This window comes from Pseudorca crassidens, chromosome 12 (assembly GCF_039906515.1).
Source record: "Pseudorca crassidens isolate mPseCra1 chromosome 12, mPseCra1.hap1, whole genome shotgun sequence".
Lineage (NCBI taxonomy): Eukaryota > Metazoa > Chordata > Mammalia > Artiodactyla > Delphinidae > Pseudorca > Pseudorca crassidens.
In genome coordinates, this window is record NC_090307.1 from 82,393,141 (window position 1) to 82,412,083 (window position 18,943).

Sequence of the window (18,943 nt, forward strand, 5' to 3'; positions counted from 1 at the left end):
CTGACTTACTAGAGTGAAGATACATTATTAGACACCATCGGCAAGGGCAGGCATAAAAAAATGAACTTTCTTATTCAAGATTACAGAGATAAGGTAATGCCAGAAAAGATTAAGTATCTGAGCAGCATCAAAAAGAAACTGTTTCAAATCTTTCCAAAAGCAAAAAAGGAAGACCACACTGAAAACATATTGCTGCGGGAATTTCGGAATTCCCTGACGGTCCTGTGGTCCTGTAGGACTCGGTGCTTTCCCTGTTGAGGGTGCAGGTTCAATCCCTGGTCAGGATATAACGAATATCCCACAAGCCACTCGGCGCAGCCAGAAAAAACAAAAAACGTATTGCTGGTTAAAAGCTCTGAACCTTGGAGATGTGGGGGTTGGTGCCTAAAGATTTGAAAAATACAGTGATGTCGCTCACGGAAGAAAAAAAAATGCCAAGAGCAATTTATGGAAATACAGCCTACTTAAATATTTTGGCAGGGGGTCAGAGAAACCATCAAAATGGACAATACTGCCTGTTAACCCAACTCATACATTCCAGCTGAAGGTACAAGAGGTTATAATTACAATACAGCTCCAACTAGAAGCCTGGTTTTGACACCTAGAAATGGATTCCATTTCCCTATCAGAAGGGAAATCACTAAAAATCAAACACTCAACCAGGCCAACTGCTTTCCTGCAGACCCTAATCTACACTAATCACTGGGTCAGGTCATTAGATCACATTCAATCAACAACACATCCAAGAATAAAAAGGTTGAAAAAAAACCACCAATTTGTAAAACACCAAGCATTTTGCATTTGTTGATAATAAATCAGGTCTTTGTTTTTAATGAATTTAGTTTGCACTAATGGATAACAAGGCGATGTATGAATGAATCCACTGTGCATGTGCATTATAGGTTTTACATGCTTGTGAGCAAAGACAAATATTTTAGAGGGAAACAAACGAACACAGCAAGGCATTCATGGCTTTAGGGCAGGCTTGGCCATTAGCAGAGCAACCCTGGCACTTTGCCTAATCTGAGTCTTTTTCCTATTCTTGTGAACGAAATAGTTAGGTCCACTCTTCTTCTGGGAAGAAATTCTGTCAAACCAAGTGACAACCTTCACTCTCTATCAATCTGTACCTCTAATGTACTGAGGGGTAATAATCCAAAGGCCACATAAACACAGAGTTTGTTTAAGTGACCCAGTTCTGTGCCAACAATGTTAAAGAAGACTTATTACTAAAGACAGCTACATCATTACCCTTTTCTACTCCTATAAGTAATTAAAACCCTTACTTATACAATTTATACCAGCTTCTGTGGGCCAGAGTAATTTCAGATCATTCTTAAGCGTTTCTTAATCCCAACACTGGAATTGAAGGAACACGACTCTACTTACAGTTTCGAATGTCACTCCAGTCGATTTTAGAGAAGAAAGGATGACAGCAAAGGCCTTCAAACTTCAGTCTCTCTTTCTGGCCACACAACAAACTTTGGATCAGATCAAGTAATTCACTGCTAACTTTGGGATCATCTGGAAACTTCAAAAACCGCTATTGCAAAAAAAAATAATAATTATTATTCCCTTAGTAAATTCAGCTTCTCATGTCTCCAAGTTAAAAAAGTAATTCTCGTATATGCAAGTTTCTTTCTTTTTTTTTTTTAAGAAGGAAGTTTTATGCCCTCTTAACTTGGGACCAAAGACATGTTCCCAAAATAAACAGCCTATTCATATCAATAGGCCTAGCTCCCTTGCAAGGGTTCAATACCCTTCATAACTTGATCCCTGTACCCTCTCCCATCTCATCTAGCTACACTCCCCACCTCGCTGTTTGCCAAGCAACAACAATGAGCTATTTAAAGCTGTCTGAACAAATCACTCTGCCCTCTCTGCCCAGAAGGCCCTCCCCAACCTCAGCCCCTCTTCCCTGCCTACCTCCCGGCCTCCCTCTCCCACCCTATCACTCACTCCCTCCCGCGTGCTCCCCGTGTTCTGCTTTTGCACATACACGGTGTATTTTGATTTGTGTGATGATGGAGAAAGAAGGCCGAGAGGGCCTTTCTCCTTCTTGCCCATAACTGCAAACCTGGTACCTAACACCTAACAGTGCCTAGTGCAATTCACTCGTTACTGAATGAATGGATGGAAATGAAGGAAACAAATGAGCCCCAAGCATCATCTCAGGGGAAACTTTAACTCAGGAGTAGACTCCGGAATAACAAATAATGTATGTATGTATTAAGCATACAGAAAGTGTACTATACATAGAAAAATACGCATTAAGCATCCCAGGAAGAAATTGGATGATATATAAAAACCTGTGAAATACATTCTTTTTCCTTTTGGTTGAAACTAAAACATAGATATTCATCATATCCTTAAGAAATGGGCTTACTATAGTGACAAATACAGTTATTAGAAAATAGGTTTAATTCTACTTTATGTATCTATTACTGTATTTCTAATCCATGTCTTTGACTTTTACTACCATGTTTGACAGCCAGCAGTACTAAGCAGTATTGCATATAAGAACATGGATTTCAAAGCCAGACTGCCTGTGCTATTTTGGGCAAGTTACTTAACCACTCTGTGCTTTGGCTTCCTCATCTGTAAAATGAAAATAATAATATCATCTACCTCACAGGATTGTTTGAGGATTCGCCAAGTTAATGAACTATATTTCACAAATTTTAAGACTCCCATTTTATTCACATTTGACAACACTGAAATCAATGAAATATCCTAGATTAATGGGCAGCAGTTTTTCTTTTTTAATGGTACATAAAGTGATGGCATAAGCTTATAATTACTGGCAGCTGAGAGTCAATATAATACAATTAATAAAGCATTTAGAACCGCTTTTGGCGTAAAATGCTATATAAAGTAGTTGTTATTATCCAGAACTGCTGGTTTACATTATAAACTTTCATTCGCACAATTTTAAACGACATTTCTCAATATTACTTCAAAATCTAATAATGGCTCTTTACCTGGAAATTCATGATGTTACTGAAGGTTCTGGCTGAGGTTCCCTCAGTGAATGGGGACCTTCCATAAACCATCTCATAAGCAATAACTCCCACTGACCACCAATCACAGTCTAGGCCATAGGCACCTCTTCCATCCCCATTCAGGACGGTCAACACTTCAGGGGCCATGTAATCTGGGGTCCCAACTGGGAGTTTGGCATTCACCTGGAAACCCATAAATAAAATGAACACAGCAAATTTTCAATTATCCTCAAATGGATTACCAACAGACATAAGCTGATTTGCCACTGATTACTATTCTCCCAGGCACTTGAACTTTCTGTCAAGTGGCACAGCATCAGGAAAAGCAAATGATTCACTAACTTAAAAAAAAAAAAAAAAACACATAATATAATCCAAAGGCAAAGGGCCCAGGGTTGTTGATGATACATACATTTAGTTACACAAATGAGAGTTGGGTATATGCCTACAAAGGAAGATGTCGTTCCTGATACATCTTACTGATATGACAGAACTTCTCTTACGTATGAAAACAGTAAAACGATAACAACATGTAAAGATGAATCTAAAAGATCTACTCATTATTGAAAAACTGGCAGCTAGCTGGCAACACAACACTGCAAGCATGTGTTATATCTCAAGTTTAAATATTTGGAGTCAACATTCCTATTCGGCCCCCCCGCAGGGCAAGACATGATAAATAATTTCTACCAGAGGTCAAATGTTAATGAGTTCATTTTCCTCACCCCGAAATCCCATTTCTGTGGTTCCCTCCCCACTGTTCAGAGACCCAGAGCCCTCCAATCCTATGGTACCGAAGCACATGATCTTGACAAAGAAATATCAGGACAATGTACGAGGTCTTTTTATAAAGCTAATATATTCCACTTAAAGAACTGTTCTTATTTCTGAGAATTTGTCCTTCTGACTGATTTAGTGTTTAAACATACTTGTTTCTTGAAATGATGCAGATGAAAAGGGTATGTTTTCTGCCCCTCACCCCCACTCCTTCCTAGGCAACCTAGTAAGCTGGCAAACTTTTGGTCTTCAAAATTGTCTTGAAGTTTTATTGAATCATGAAATTTGAAGTCTAAGGATCACCTCTCTAACCTTATTCCTCATCAAAACAGAGAGGGCCTGATGTTAGTCACATATTGGGTTGACCAGTTGTCCAATAACCCTACATCTAAAAAGGCTTCTCTCACAGCAGCAGCTACATGGTGCAAAAGAACTCTCTCCCCATTAAAGGGTGTTAATTGCCCCTGAGTGAGCTGAGAGATTTTATAGGTATGGCCACATACCTTTAAGGCTGGGCTTTATATCAAGAACGTCAATTTGCTTTGCTTTGCTTTGCTTTGCTTTGAATGGAGATTGAGAGGAAAGTCAATGTTTAGAGAAGATGCTAAGAGGTCTCCTTTCCCCAGTGACAAAGACCCAAGCTCTTCCAGCCCGAAACTTTAATCTGGTCTATTCCTCTGCCTCAAAGACCCATTGTTATAGGAAACAAAATCATTGTCCCTACTCCCTCTCTTTTCACCCCTTCCCTCAGGCCCATCACAGGCTTTTTTCAAACCCTAAACCCAGAAAGCAGTGTGATACTGTTATTCTTGACACCAGTCAGCCATCACTTTGAGCAATAGGGCTTCCACTGCAAACACATGCCTGGGAAAGTTAGATGGTCACGCCACCCAAGAAACCCACAGGCCTGTGCTGAGGGACTAAAGTGAGGAGAGAGGAGAAAATATTTGGTCTAAGACAGGACACCTTAAGCTTGAGGAAATGAGTGTAGCTTTGGTCAAGGGGAGGCCTTGATTTCGCGAAGCTTGAGCCAAGACTTCTGTCTTTTAATGTGTGTGTGTTAATGAGCTCAGCACAGAACTGAGATTAAATTACAAGATTTGGGGGGAAAAAAAAATCCTGAATGCTGACAACTAGAAATAAGTATCTTTTTTTTTTTTAAATTGGGGTATAGTTGTTTTACAATATCTTTAAAATATCAAAACAAGAGAAGAAAAACTGTTACATCTTGGTTTGACTAGGTATTGGTAATGCCACGGTATAGTTGATTAAATGCTTACCCTTTATGCCTATTTTGCAAAACCATTAATACACAATCCTCAAATATTCATCATTTCTATGTATTAGATTTTATTTTATCATCACACTAGATTGTCTGGGGACAATTCAGTTCTCCTGAATATCCTTAGGAGATGGCAGCTCCCAGGGCTTGGTCACTTACTCACAACCAAAGAATTGAAAGGAAGTTGACTGGGTCATGTTGATCAGCACGACCCAGCAAAAGGTATAAACTGTCAATGCCTCATTTTCAAACTAATGGTTAGACTTACCAAAGAGCTGGATAACTCTGCAACTGTTTTTGCCCCATAACAGGTATGTGATTATACACATTTATGTCTAACAATTTTGTAAATTTCCAAAATTAAAAAAAAAAATTCCCTAGCTTGCTTTCTGTACTTCTCCTACCACAGTAATTAGTATCAATTAACAAAGACTTTTAATGAAAATTAATGGCTCCTAAGTTTCCATTAGTTACTGACCTCCAAGTACATTAAACCTGTTCAACATGTAATCTGACACATCTTGATAAGGATTTTGCAAGATCCTTTCACTATCCTCTGGTGGCAATTCACAGCCAGCTACTCTGGGTGAGATATTAAAAGTGGGACCGTGTACTAGGAGCGTAGCCTGACTGCAGTATAACCATCTGACAAGGCCCCAGTTTTACTGAACTTTAATTTTCCCTGTATTGACAGGGAAGAAAATATACCAGTTCAGGAGGAGACAACAATAAAATGACTAGGAGACAGAAGAGTCTGTCACATTTTCGAGAGACAGAGGGTTGAAAAGAAAAGAAAGGAGGGAAGGAGGGGATTAACCCAGCAGATTCTTTTACAAGCAGAAAGCAGATGGAGAAGAAGGTAAGAAAAACAGTCTTCCTCCTCCCAATCCCCTTCCTGTAAAAATGCTTATACGTAAAACTGTTTCAAACCTAACTTTACTCCTCTAGCTGCCCAGGGTAAACATACACCTGCAGAAGCAGCCAGAAAAAATATTCTCGCTATGTTGTTCCTCTCATGGAAAAGTAATAAAATCTTTTCACTCCTCCATAAATCTCAAAAAGGGCTATCTCCTATGGGTTTCCAACTGCTAAATGGTAGTGATTATCTCTTAACATGCTATATAATGCTCTTTATTTATAATCTCCTTACAACTGTTTTCACAAGGGCTGAGTGAGACAGACTGGAACTGTTAGCTGTTTGCCATTCTCTGAGATTCTAATAAGGTGAAGTGGGTGACATCCCTGCTCAACACCCAAACTTCCAGGCAGTATGGTCCACCTGGAGGAACATAATGAAAATACTCCCAAGCAACATTCTGGCTAAAAAGCTTAAATATAAAGACAATGGAAGATGGGAAACTCAACAGATCTAAGATTCACAAATATCCAAAATACAATGACCATACGTGGCAGGTGGTAGGGAAAAGGATGAATGGATTTCAGGTAACATACAACAATTTCAGCAAGTGTGAACTATATTTTACATAGTATATTTTGAGTACTAAAAAAAAACTTTTAAAACCTACTTTAGACCTATAAAACATTCTATTTAAAGGAAACACGGTTCACCCACCATCGCTGATCAAAAATACAAAAAAAAAAGTATAGTTCTGTATCCATACTTGATCTAGATTGCAAATTGTTGATCTTTTATAACAAAAGGGCCTTTGCACTTAAAGCAGTGCTAAAAATTCCTTCTCATCTGCTTGTCACATTCTGGCCCTAAGAGCACAAAGTTCTGGGGAGGCTATTCTCTAAGAGGAGAGGAGCTACAACATTCTCAAGTGTGTAGGACTGAGGGCCATTATCTCCTTGACCATCGAGCGGCAAATAAACCTGAGTGCCTCCGGAGGCTCCCCGCCTGAAGGGAGTGTTGCTACCGCTCGCAGAATTGGAAAGGGCAGTTTGCAGCACTGAAAAATAGACATTTAAAATGAAGAGGAGTCCTGTCTCTCCACCGAGGGCTCTGAAGACAGCGATTCCAGATGCAGAGATAGGACCTTACTCTTTATTCCCATTTCTTTCCCAAGCAGTGACTCTGGATCATAACGGAGTTTTCTCAGTAGGTTTTCTTATCGCAAACACACATTGCCAGCTCGAAGTGATAAGCCTTCTGATGCTTCTCAGTCCACAGCTGAGGTTCTCCACCAGGGGTGATTCTGTCCCCCAGGGAACACTGGGCAATGTCTGGAGACATTTTGGTTGCCACAACTGGAGGGGAGGGTGTCACTGGCATCCGGTGGGTAGAGACCAGGGATGCAGCTAAACATCCTACAATACACAGGACAGTACCACCCCCAACGAAGAATTCGCTAGACCAAAATGTCAGAGGTGCTGACTACATATCTAGGCTTCATTTTATTTCTAGATGCCTGATTTTATTAAGGTCATTAATGCAAGGTATAGGTTTTTGAATCCCAGATGATAAAACTTTGCATGATTTAACTTTTTTTCTGTACTTCATTCCACTAAATTGAATACCTAATTTTTCATGCCTGTTTCTTCTTTTTTTTTTTCTTTGGTCTGCATTGGGTCCTCGTTGCTGCGCGTGGGCTTTCTCTAGCTGTGGCGAGCGGGGGCTACTCTTGGTTGTGGTGTGCGGATTTCTCATTGCAGTGGCTTCTCTTGTTGTGGAGCATGGGCTCTAGGCACACGGGCTTCAGTAGTTGTGGCTCACGGGCTCTAGAGAGCAGGCTCAGTAGTTGTGGCTCGCTGGCTCTAAAGCGCAGGCTCAGTAGTTGTGGCGCACGGGCTTAGTTGCTCCGTGTCATATGGGAACTTCCCGGACCAGGGCTCGAGCCCGTGTCCCCTGCACTGGCAGGCGGATTCTTAACCACTACGTCACCAGGGAAGCCCTCATGCCTGTTTCTGAATTGTACATAATTTTTAAAACATAAAATTCTTTGATACTCTAATCTAATTATTAACGTAATGATCAAGTGTAATAGATTATAAGCACATAATCTGAGGGGGGGGATAGAAAACAACCAGTGCTAAGGTGGAAAAACGCTGACCTCAGACAAGGTAAGGAGCCTGTTTTTCCAAGAGCCTGAACCTGAAGGAAGTTATGTCAAGTGGGCCTCAGATCTGCAGAACAGGGAGGCCAAACCCTGGAATGCAAACAGTTAACAAAACCCGGATCCTTTTCCTCACATCAACATAATAATACCCACCTTTCCTCCAAGGAACTTGAGGGAAAAAAAGGAAATTTTATATATTGCCCTTCATAAGGACTAAACTCTCAGACCCAGGAGGCATTCTGAAGCGCAGCCACCCCTCACCTCTTCATTTCTGCATTTTAACTAGACGCAGTATTTTCTAGAGGAAGAATAAAAGCCCAAGTTTCTAAGGATTTGTCCAGATCACCAAGTGATTCAGTTGGGAAGTTAGTCTTAAAATCTAAGTCAATTTTTTCTTAGACTTACCATTTTTTTGCATAGTTGACCTGAAAATTTACATTTTAGTATGTACCAACTTTATTAGGTTTCTAAATTCTAATTTTCTTTTACTTTATCTTTTTCCTAAAGTATTCTCACTCTTGACCTCAATAGCTCCCTCTTGCCTTCCTATTAGCACACGGAATACAGCTTAATAATTATTAGCATGTGGAATACAGCTTAATTTTTACCAAAGGTCCAGGATTTAGAATCGACATTTTGAGTACTTGGTTCTTAATGCTTAATGCTTGGTTCAAATTTTCTGGTGATTACTTTCAATTTCATTGCATAGGAAATAGAGGATTTGAGATAAATAAGGTTACATTTCACCAAAATATTTAAAGTGAAAAAGAAAATGTAACAGAAGACAATCTACTAACAAGCACGGAAAAAGAAGGGAAAAACAAAATAAGCATTTTCCCATCTTTTAATCCAAACTATAAGAATGTTCCTAAAAATGTTTTGTAGGGTATTAACAGGTATTTTACATAAAAGGGTACCAGATCAAGTAAGTCTGGAAAATCGCTGTGTCCCCATCCCCACCCACCCTGCAGAGAAATCATTTCACACACTGACAGACGAGGGCTCCAGAATGTCACTCAACTTTATCCCATGTTTTCCAAATTTATGAGGACCTCAGAACACTTGGTAGTATAAGCTCTATTAAGTTATCTTATTCTATTTTGTTACCATCTTATTTGAGTTCATTTTAGCAGCGGATCCAAAATCCACCAGCTTGATGTGTCCCATTCGGTCAATGAGGATGTTCTCGGGCTTGATGTCTCTGTAAGAAAATCAAGGCCACAAATTAGTGTTATCTTCTCTATGACAATCATCAAGCAACTGCTAACCTAGGATCTTCCTTCAGCCAAGAATCTTAGTGCCTGTGGTTTTGCCATACAGACCTCCCTACTGATGGACATACATAATAAGCATTTTGCAAAACAAATTTAAGTAAAAGAATGAGAGAGAAAGAATAGAAGGGAGGGAGGAAGGAGAAGGGAAGCAGAGAAGGAAAGGGAACAAAATAAATGTTATTAGATGGATTATTTCTCCTCGAGACACACATTTTACCTCAGGAGAGCTAAGGCCACAAAAAGCTAGGGGATGTGCCCAAGGCCACGTGGCTAGTCAATGGAAAAACTGAGACGCTATTCAGGATTTTGCGGTTCCTGGTCTAACCATCATTCCATTCCCACAACATTCTCAGATGCTCGTAAAACACTAGCTGAGTGAAGATGTAAAGAAACACTTTTCAACCGAGGATGCGGGGGCACACCTTTGTCAATTACTAACGGGCAAGGTCAGAAGTACAACTACACACACTTCTGTTCCTCCGGGGTATGCTGCCTCCTTGCACAAATCAAATTCAGTTTTCCTACCACAGCACCCAGAGAACCCATGCAAGAGCTCCCGGTCTTATTAGGCGCATTGACAGATCCTACCAGCAAACGTGAGAATGTCACAATTTTAAATCTATTTCCCTGTTGAATGGGTAAGCTGAAACATCTGCCATTTTGGAAAATTTGCTTTCAGTAAATTATGGTGAAGATGGGCTAAAAATTGGATGAAGCATTATTTTCAGGCTGAAATCATTCACTCTATTTTAGGAACTCTTAGGTGATACAGACAAATCCCCAGTCAACTACCAGGGAGCCTCACTTACCGATGTACATATCCCATCTGATGAACGCTGTGAACAGCCAAAATGAGTTCAGCTAGGTAAAACTGAATCATATTTTCATCTAATTGGTCCTCATATCTGTTCAAAAGTGACAGCAAATCCCCTCCAGGCTGATATTCCATGACCTGTATAGAATGCCAAAGTTATTAATTCTTCATACACCCAAAAAAGGGGGAATGTTCTCAATTGGATCCTCGAATACTACCTGACATGTTATAATTACAATGTCTCCACAAAGCAGTGAAGATGCATGAGACATACTGTAAGTCATGTAGGACAAGGTCCCTGCCCTAAGGAAGTTACACCCATTACCCAAGAGAATCAATACAATGAAAGATGAATCCTAAACGCCATGTGCAATGTTTGCAAGGCAAGCTTGAAAAGTTGAATTAAATCTACCCACTCACCCACCCACCCAAGGAGACACCCCAGACATTCCCTAGGATTAGGTACATAGCATAGACAGAAATTCCTGGAGGGCAAGAAATCCTCTTGCATCCTTTCTGCATTTCCCTCAGCACCCAGCAGAATACAGGAGATGCGCAATAAACATGATACAATCTCTTCCTTAAACAGTCAGTGTGGAAGGCAACCTGACCATCTCTGTTAAAAATGTTAAGTGTGAACATATACCCTCTGAACCAGTAATTCTGCTTCCGATGATTTATTTTACAGGAACTTACAGTAGTTTGGAGATAGACAGATAAAGAGATTCAATGAAGCATTGTTTGTAACATGGGAAAAAGAAACCCTGGAAATCACCCAAACAGCCATCACTAAGAGACTGCTAAAATATGATTTATCTAAACTATGGGACAAGAGGCAGATACTAAAAATGAATGGACTCGATCTATTCATTCTGCCATGGAAAGCCATCTATGATGATATATAGTGATGCCCTAAAGAGGATACAGTAAAACTTTTTTGTGATTAAAAAAACATATATTACATTTGTTAGTATATACTTAAGGGAAAAAACCTGGAAGAATATAAAGTACAGCCTCAGGGAAAATGTTTGATTAGCAAAAGAAAGTCTTCCACCCCAAGAAACTGAAATCCTTCCTCCGTCTGATGATAACCGGGGGTGACATTCCTGAGTCAACACGAGGCTTGGAGGCTCATCTGCCCAAGAGGCTTCAAACCTCAGCCCGGTGACTTCACCTCTCTGCCTCTCAGTTTTGTCCTCTGTAAAATGGGGATAAGACTGAGTCTCTCGCAATGCTGTGCCTGGCGGCCACGAGATCCTCCACTGCTGTTCGAGTCCTTTCCTTTCCCTGAATTCACGGCACCATCCTCTCTGCTCTGGCTGGGAGAAGATGGGACCCATTTTGACCGTCTCTGCATCCACGTCAACCCCTCCTGTCCTTTGCTCTGATTTCCCATTTTAAAGTGTGGCTCATAGCCACACTTTAAATGTCTTTTATTTTAAACTGTCTCAAACCCTTTCTGGAAAGAGGCAAGATTCAAATAAAAGTCTTTTAAAAAAAAAAACACTAAATCTCACAAACCACTGCATTCCAGAAGCCAACTCTGGGATGTGAATTCTCTTCATCCTCCTCCAAACTTCTGTTTGCTTTCAGTCCAGAATTAGAAGAAAGTTCTAGTCAAGTAAGATATGGAGCATCTGCACACGTCCCCAGAGGCCCCAGGCTGGTCCAGTAAAGACTCTGCCTAGCACCAGGTCAACCCCACACCGGGGACCCTGGGAGGGGCCAGTGACTTGCATGCCTTCCCCAAGGGCCCCTCGTCACCTGGCATCTTACACGTAGCAGATACTCAAGCAGATACTGGACAATTTGATCTAAGGTTCCATTTGCACTGCAACTGCTGGAAAAAAAAAAAACTGATTTATGAACTAACAAGAACAGCAGCACTGAGAAGGGGCGGCAGCTGATATGCAGACTTTATTTTCCCCAAAGTCTTGGCAGACGTAAGCTGCTCGTGCCAGTCCTCAAAGAGCCAGCAGGAGGCACCTGGCTGCCTGTAGCTCACCCACGTGTCCCAGCCTGGTTCTCCACAGGCCCTGGGTACACGGGTGAATGCTAATTTTTTACGTCTGTTTTAAATATATATTGTCATTAAAAAGGTCTTAAATATCCACACACACAGAGAAAATTCACACATAATAACGGAAGTACTTATGCTTTTAGAACCAAAATGTCTTAAAATATAATAAGAACAATGCATATTTATGACGACACGTTGCAGTTATAAATTTTCTAATCGGGCTCTATTAAAGATGTGAAAAAAATAGAACGGCTTGCGAGTTTAAGGCTGAGAAAGTCAAGCATGTAGCAACTGCTGGCCACTTTTAAGAGCTCACGAATGGACCACTATTTAACACTTAGCGGTGACTCCTGAAGATTCTATTTGTAATGACTCGTGAAAAATAGTTCAGAAAATCAAAGCCATCTCTTTGAAAGGCGAAAAGATACATATTCTCTGCTCCTATTCAGAAGATCCAAATTCCTAAGCTGAAAATCCCCGCCCAAACTAGATTAGTCAAACAATTTTGACTGGTCAAACAATTTTCCATTTCTTCAAAAGCGCTCATCAATAAGCAACAAAAATGACAACAGCTGCTAGGCAGCATGCTCTGCAACATGAGGTCAAGAAAGATGTACTAAACGACAAACCTCCTTATCAAAGAACCTAATCAGACTTGGCCCACCAACAAGATTCTAGATTACCATACTGCAAATTCCAACCGTACACCATTAGGAGAATTTAGTTTGGGCATTTACTGGGTAAATTGGGCTTACCCCATTCCCAAACTATCTTATCGGGGTACAGTCACTCATCCTGGGATGAATGGAGCCCAAGGGAAGATAGCTTGTGTGTGGTCAAGCCAAGCTTCATCGATCTTGCTGTTTAGGCTAAAGAAATAATAAAGAACCAGGACTTGGACACTTTGAGAAAACACTTTTGCACTTTCAAAAACGGTACCAAATCAAGAGCCTCCAGAAAAGGGAATCCTTCTACACTGCTGGTGGGAATGTAAGTTGGTGCAGCCACTATGGAAAACAGTAGGAAGGCTCCTCAGAAAACTGAAAATAGAGCTGCCATGTGATCCAACAATCCCACTCCTTGGCATATACCTGGACAAAACTCTAATTCAAAAAGACACACGCACCCCATGTTCATAGCAACACTATTCACAACAGCCAAGATATGGAAACAAGCTAAATGTCTGTCAACAGATAAATGGACAAAGAAGGTGTGGTATATAAATACAATGGAATCCTACTCAGCCATAAAAAAAGAACGAAATAATGCCATTTGCAGCAACATGGATGCAACTACAGATTATCATACCAAGTGAAGTAAGTCAGAAAAAGACAAATACCACATGATATCACTTATACGTGGAATCTAAAATGTGACACAAATAAACCTATCTATGCAACAGAAACAGAATCACAAACATAGAGTACAGACTGGTAGTTGCCGAGCGGGTTGGGGGAAGGATGGAGTGGGAGGTTGGGGTGAGCAGATGTAAGCTTTTAAATATAGAATGGATAAACAACAAGGTCCTACTGTATGGCACAGGGAACTACATTCAATATCTTATGATAAATCGTAATGGAAAAGAATATGAAAAACAGAATATATATATATATGTATAACTGAATCACTGCTGTACAGCAGAAATTAGCACGACATTGTAAATCAACTAGATTTCATTTAAAAAAAAAAGAAAAAAAGGCTCCAAAAGCATCATCAAGTCACAAAGCAAGAGTTTTCAAGTCTTCATACCAGATGACACGCTGTAAACCAAAGACCAGGGTCCGCAGAACTGATGAACAAATTAGACCAAAGTCACCACCCAGGCTGTGCCAGACAGTCCATTCACAGCATTTGGATTTGCCCCCCAAAATGACTCCATGCCTGATTTTTACTATTCAGAGATGCCCAGGGAGGCAATGTTCCCCCCAGAAATGTGGCTCCTAACCCAAGAAAACTGGCAAGTCCTCTAGGGCAGAGCTTCTCAAACCTGCGTGTACACCAGAATCACCTGGGGAAGCACTTTTTTTAAATGGATAAAACACATTCATCCACATAAATATGTGAGTGCCTATTATGTGCCAGGCACTATTCCAGATATCAGGAAAACAGCAGGGACTAAAACAGACAAAAATCCCTGCCTTCGTGGAACTGTAATTCTAGTAGAATGAAAAAGAATTCAGCAGTATGAAAGGGTAAAGTATGTCTCTTCCTCGTCTCAACCATTCAGGGAGCTTGCTAAAAACGTGGAGTCCACGGACCAACCCCAGACCTCATGGACAAGCTCCAGGGGTGGGGTCCAGGAATCTGCATTTTTAAGGAGCTACTGGGGTGATGCTGATGCAGCCAACCCAGAACTTATTTTTTTTTTAATGTTTCCATTTATTAGTTTCTTTTTTTTGTTTATTTTTGGGTTTTTTGGGCCCACTCTGCATGGCATGCGGGATCTTAGTTCCCCGACCAGGGATGAAACCCGCGCCCCCTGCAGTGGAAGCTCGGAGTCCTAACATCCTAACCACCGGACCGCCAGGGAGGTCTCCACCCAGCATTTTATTGAGACCCGATGCTGATGAGGCTGCGGAGGCATCACGGGTCCTTACTGCAACTAAATGACACGCTTCTACAGCAGAGGCGCCCCGGTTTGAAGCCTGGCTTTAATACACCCCTCACTTCTGCTGCTTACATTTTTCCACTGACTTCCTGGAGCCTTTCCGCGTATCAAGACAAGATCACTGGCAACAAAGGGCTGGAACATAACCAGTCCATGAGCACTGAAGCTACGATCCTGCATCCTTGCAAGGACGGGAGATGTCCCTGCAGGCCACCCCAAGAGTGATCACCAAGGCATGGTAATCAGAGACCAGGGAGATGAGAAGACGGAAAACAGCCCTACAGTGAAACAGCCCTGAACAATGTGACAACCCTGCAGATGGCAGAGAAGCACAGCAGCTGACAGACCAGCCTGGCTTGGAGCTATAATGGACTTGCTCTTTTAAAGCAAAGACGGTCCGGCCAACAGAGACAGACCCTTCTGATGGCAGCAGCTGCAGATGCTAATTAAAGGGCAAATCTTACATGTGTTCGTTTTGGAAGAAGCAGCAGCTTCTCTGCTGGTGTCTGCATCTATACTCCGAGTGCTGGGAAGGCAATTCCCACCAGTTGTGTTGTGTCTGGAACAAAGGATAAATGTGTGTATTTGTTGTGTGTGCGCACGCATGCACATACACACGCTCGCTTGCATGTATGTGTGTGCGTATCGGGGTAGATATGTAATAGCTCTTTAGCGTTCTATCCCAATTTGCATACTGGTGTCATCAGAGGCATACCGTGCTGGCCACATCTTAGAAACTTGTCCTTGAAATGCCTGCACTACAATCAGCATGACTGAAAGTGCCATGAAAATGGAAGGATGCTATTGGCATCATTACCCGCCCTGCCCAGTGTTCGTGATCTTTGGCACGGGGGAGGAGGGAATGGATACTCCAAGCAGAGTGGCCCCTGGCACAAACCCTAAATTATTTTTTGAAGGGCAAGGTGACCAAGAGAAAAAGAGTGAAGGCCCTTTATTTCAGAAAATACGAATCCCAGCCTGAGTCATCCTTCTGTTCAAAAAAATCCTCATTGAGCATCAAATCATCCAGAGTCTTGGCAAGAAATCGCACACTCAAACTAGGTAACTGAGGCCATTAACTGAGGAAAAGCCTATTTGTAAAGGTGTGGGTGAAGTTAAAGGAAATGAACACGGGATGCTGAGGCACCCCGGGACTAGTAACAGCAGGGGAGTAGGTACCATTCGTTGGCCTGAGAGGGCAAGGAAAGGGGTCTCAGGTGTGTACACTATTACTGAAGAAACAGAAGCAAGAAGCAGTAACCAGAAACTAGCTACGGCTACAGGACAATGGTTCTCCAAGTGGGGTCCCCAGACCAGCAACAGCAGCATCACCTGGGAACTGGTCAGAAATGCAAATTCCTGGGCCCCACCTCCACCCCCACTGGATCAGCAACTCTGAAGGTGGGCCAGGCAAACCGGGACACCGTAGGAAAACTGTAGCCCCGAAAACGGTGGGACTCTAAATGCCCTCACTAGAGGGGGACTTCCTGGTGGTCCCGTGGGTAAGACTCCGTGTTCCCAATGCAGCGGGACCAGGTTCAATCCCTGGTCAGGGAAATAGATCCTGAATGCATGCCGCAACTAAGAAGCCCACACGTCACAACAAAGAACGCGCATGCCGCACCTAAGACCGGCACAGCCAAAATAAATAAATAAATATTTTTAAACAAATAAATAAATAAATGCACTCACTTGAAATATGCCTCAAAAGACCAACACAAAAAAAAACTACTTCAGAGAGTCTGCCTGCCGATGGAGGGGACACGGGTTCGTGCCCCGGTCCGGGAAGATCCCACATGCCGCGGAGCGGCTGGGCCCGTGAGCCATGGCCGCTGAGCCTGCGCGTCCGGAGCCTGTGCTCCGCAACGGGAGAGGCCACAACAGTGAGAGGCCCGCGTACCGCGAAAAAAAAAAAACTACTTCAAAGGCACTGATAATTCAAAGAACCTCCTGAGGCAATAACACACTCAGCAACTGAATTGGAGTCAATAAGACATATTAATATTTCATTTCACCCATGAGAAAATTGAAGCCTGAAAGGCCAATGACTCCAGAGAGACCAAGCAAGGTACAGGAATAAAACAAGAGCCTATATTCTAAGTAACAGCTTCCTTCTGATGGGCAGCTAGCTTGTGAAGCAACCAACACTCGTGAGTTTTGAGACATGCCTGAAAACTGCATCATCTTACCCAAGAGATCAAAACAGCACGTCTCGTTGTCACAATGATCATAAGCTGCTGTATTTCACTAAAACAAAAAACAACGAAGTTATATTTGTTAACTCTCTCCCACCCTCAACGACAGCAGAGACTGGTGATCACACAGGCCATGGGGTCATTGCCTAGAAAAAGTCCACCTCCAAATGACTCCTACATAGGAAGGGAAGTGTGCATGAAATTGCATGACTGTGGTTGAAAGCAAGACAGGAAATAGAACCACAGTTGTGTTAGAAACGGTTTTAGATGTGTCAGTATAAAGGTAATGAGGAAGACCACCAGAGGTTGAGCTGGGGGCCTGGCATCTAACCCCATCTGTTACCTACAAAAGTGGCTGTTTTAACCTCTGTGCCAGACTCTAACTTATCCCCCAAATCCATTCTTCCCTTCTCCCACAGTAATAAGAATGTTAGCTGGATACAGGATGCAGTGAGACAGTACACACGTGTACACATGCGACGAAGTTCTGGTCAACAAGATGTGAGAGGAAGTGATGTGTCCCACTTCCACATCATCCTGCGCAGAAGGAATTTGCTTGCTCTGCCTTTCTGCTCTTTTCTCCTCCCAGCCACGTGCAACACAGACATGAAATGGCCCAACTTCAAGCCTGTCAAAAAGGACAACATTCTAAAGCACAGGAAGCCACAGGAGGGAATCGTCACATATGACAGGGTTGCCCCACCCTGCTGGGAGTCTCTCTGTTACATGACCTTAGGCTATACCTTAACTAATACACCCATGTGTGCAACTGGGGGAAAAGACTTTGGGAATGAACAGAGGGAAGCTGGTGTAAGGTCCCAGAAGGGAAAGTAGACTCGTGAGGCAGTAACAGCAGAGCACGGGCAGACTGAAAAGACCCACAGAATGAAAAGTATCAGCACAAAGCCAGGAAGCTTTTGAATCTCACAAAGAATTTAGCTACAACAATGCTACAAGTGGTGAGTTGCAGAACAATGTTTTCTTTGTAGAGGTCAGCTCCTTCATGGAAGGACCCTGGGGAAGGCATCTGTTAAAGAGAACTGAACAGATTTCATCATGAACCAGATCAACAACGTACTACTTCCGTGGGCCACCTGATAGAATACACGACTCGCCTTGTTATATGGAACCAGACGTTGACGGCCTTTGCTATGATTTTCTGTAGCAAAAACTGGAAAGCCACACTCATTGGTATGCAACTACGAATGGGCAATTTTTAACCATCAAAACTCAAAAGGATCCAAATTCAATTTCCTTGCACTGCAATCCAAATTTTAAAAATCTCACTGGGTCTGCGTTCAATTACATACTTGGAGAGCAAAACTCACACTATTAACGTAATACAATTTCCATAATACCTTGAGTACATTTGTACGTAAATCAAATTTCTATGAAATTAATCATGCATTCATCCAATAAATATGTCTTAAGCAATAACCTGGGGAAGCTCTACTGGAAGCAAGGGAGAAATCATCGCTCTCCTGGTGGAGGGCGTAGCCTGGTGGAGACAACCGCCCCCCATTCACGAAGAGGAAGTACAGGCTGCTCTTCGCGCACAGCAGAAGGGAGCCCCTCCCACGGCAGAAGATCCGGGAAGGGTTTCTGGAGGAAGTCACATCTGTCCCAAGCCCAGAAGGAGAAATGAGAGTCAGGTAAACGTGGGAAGAGGGGAGAGTGAGGAGAAAGGTCAGAGGCAAGTTCAAAGAACCAAAGGAAGCTCAGGGTGAATGTAAAGTGAAAGGAGAGAGATGTGAGCACTGAGGCTGGAGGCATCTGAGGAAAAGGCCTCGTAAACCACACGGAAGAGTCTGGACTTCACCCAGGGGGCAGCAGGGAGTCTTGAAGGGTTTTAACAGCGCGATGGCTTGGCTGCAGTGTGGAGAAGACCTGGGGAAAGAGCAAGACAGATGGCAGGGAGAACACTTAGGAGGCTGTTGCAGGAATGTGGGCA

General features: G+C 42.3%; 1 protein-coding gene across 11 annotated transcripts in view; it reads right to left on the reverse strand.

Annotated features, from left to right (window-relative positions):
* CIT (citron rho-interacting serine/threonine kinase) overlaps positions 1–18,943 on the reverse strand; it is a 167,990-nt gene that overhangs the window by 125,055 nt on the left and 23,992 nt on the right. For all 11 annotated transcript variants that reach the window (XM_067700789.1, XM_067700794.1, XM_067700796.1 and 8 more), the window contains 4 exons: positions 10,165–10,307; positions 9,189–9,282; positions 2,982–3,185; positions 1,390–1,543 (listed from right to left, as the gene is read on the reverse strand). In XM_067700789.1, coding sequence (XP_067556890.1) covers positions 1,390–1,543; positions 2,982–3,185; positions 9,189–9,282; positions 10,165–10,307 — 595 coding nt within the window. The remainder of the gene's footprint in view (positions 1–1,389; positions 1,544–2,981; positions 3,186–9,188; positions 9,283–10,164; positions 10,308–18,943) is intronic.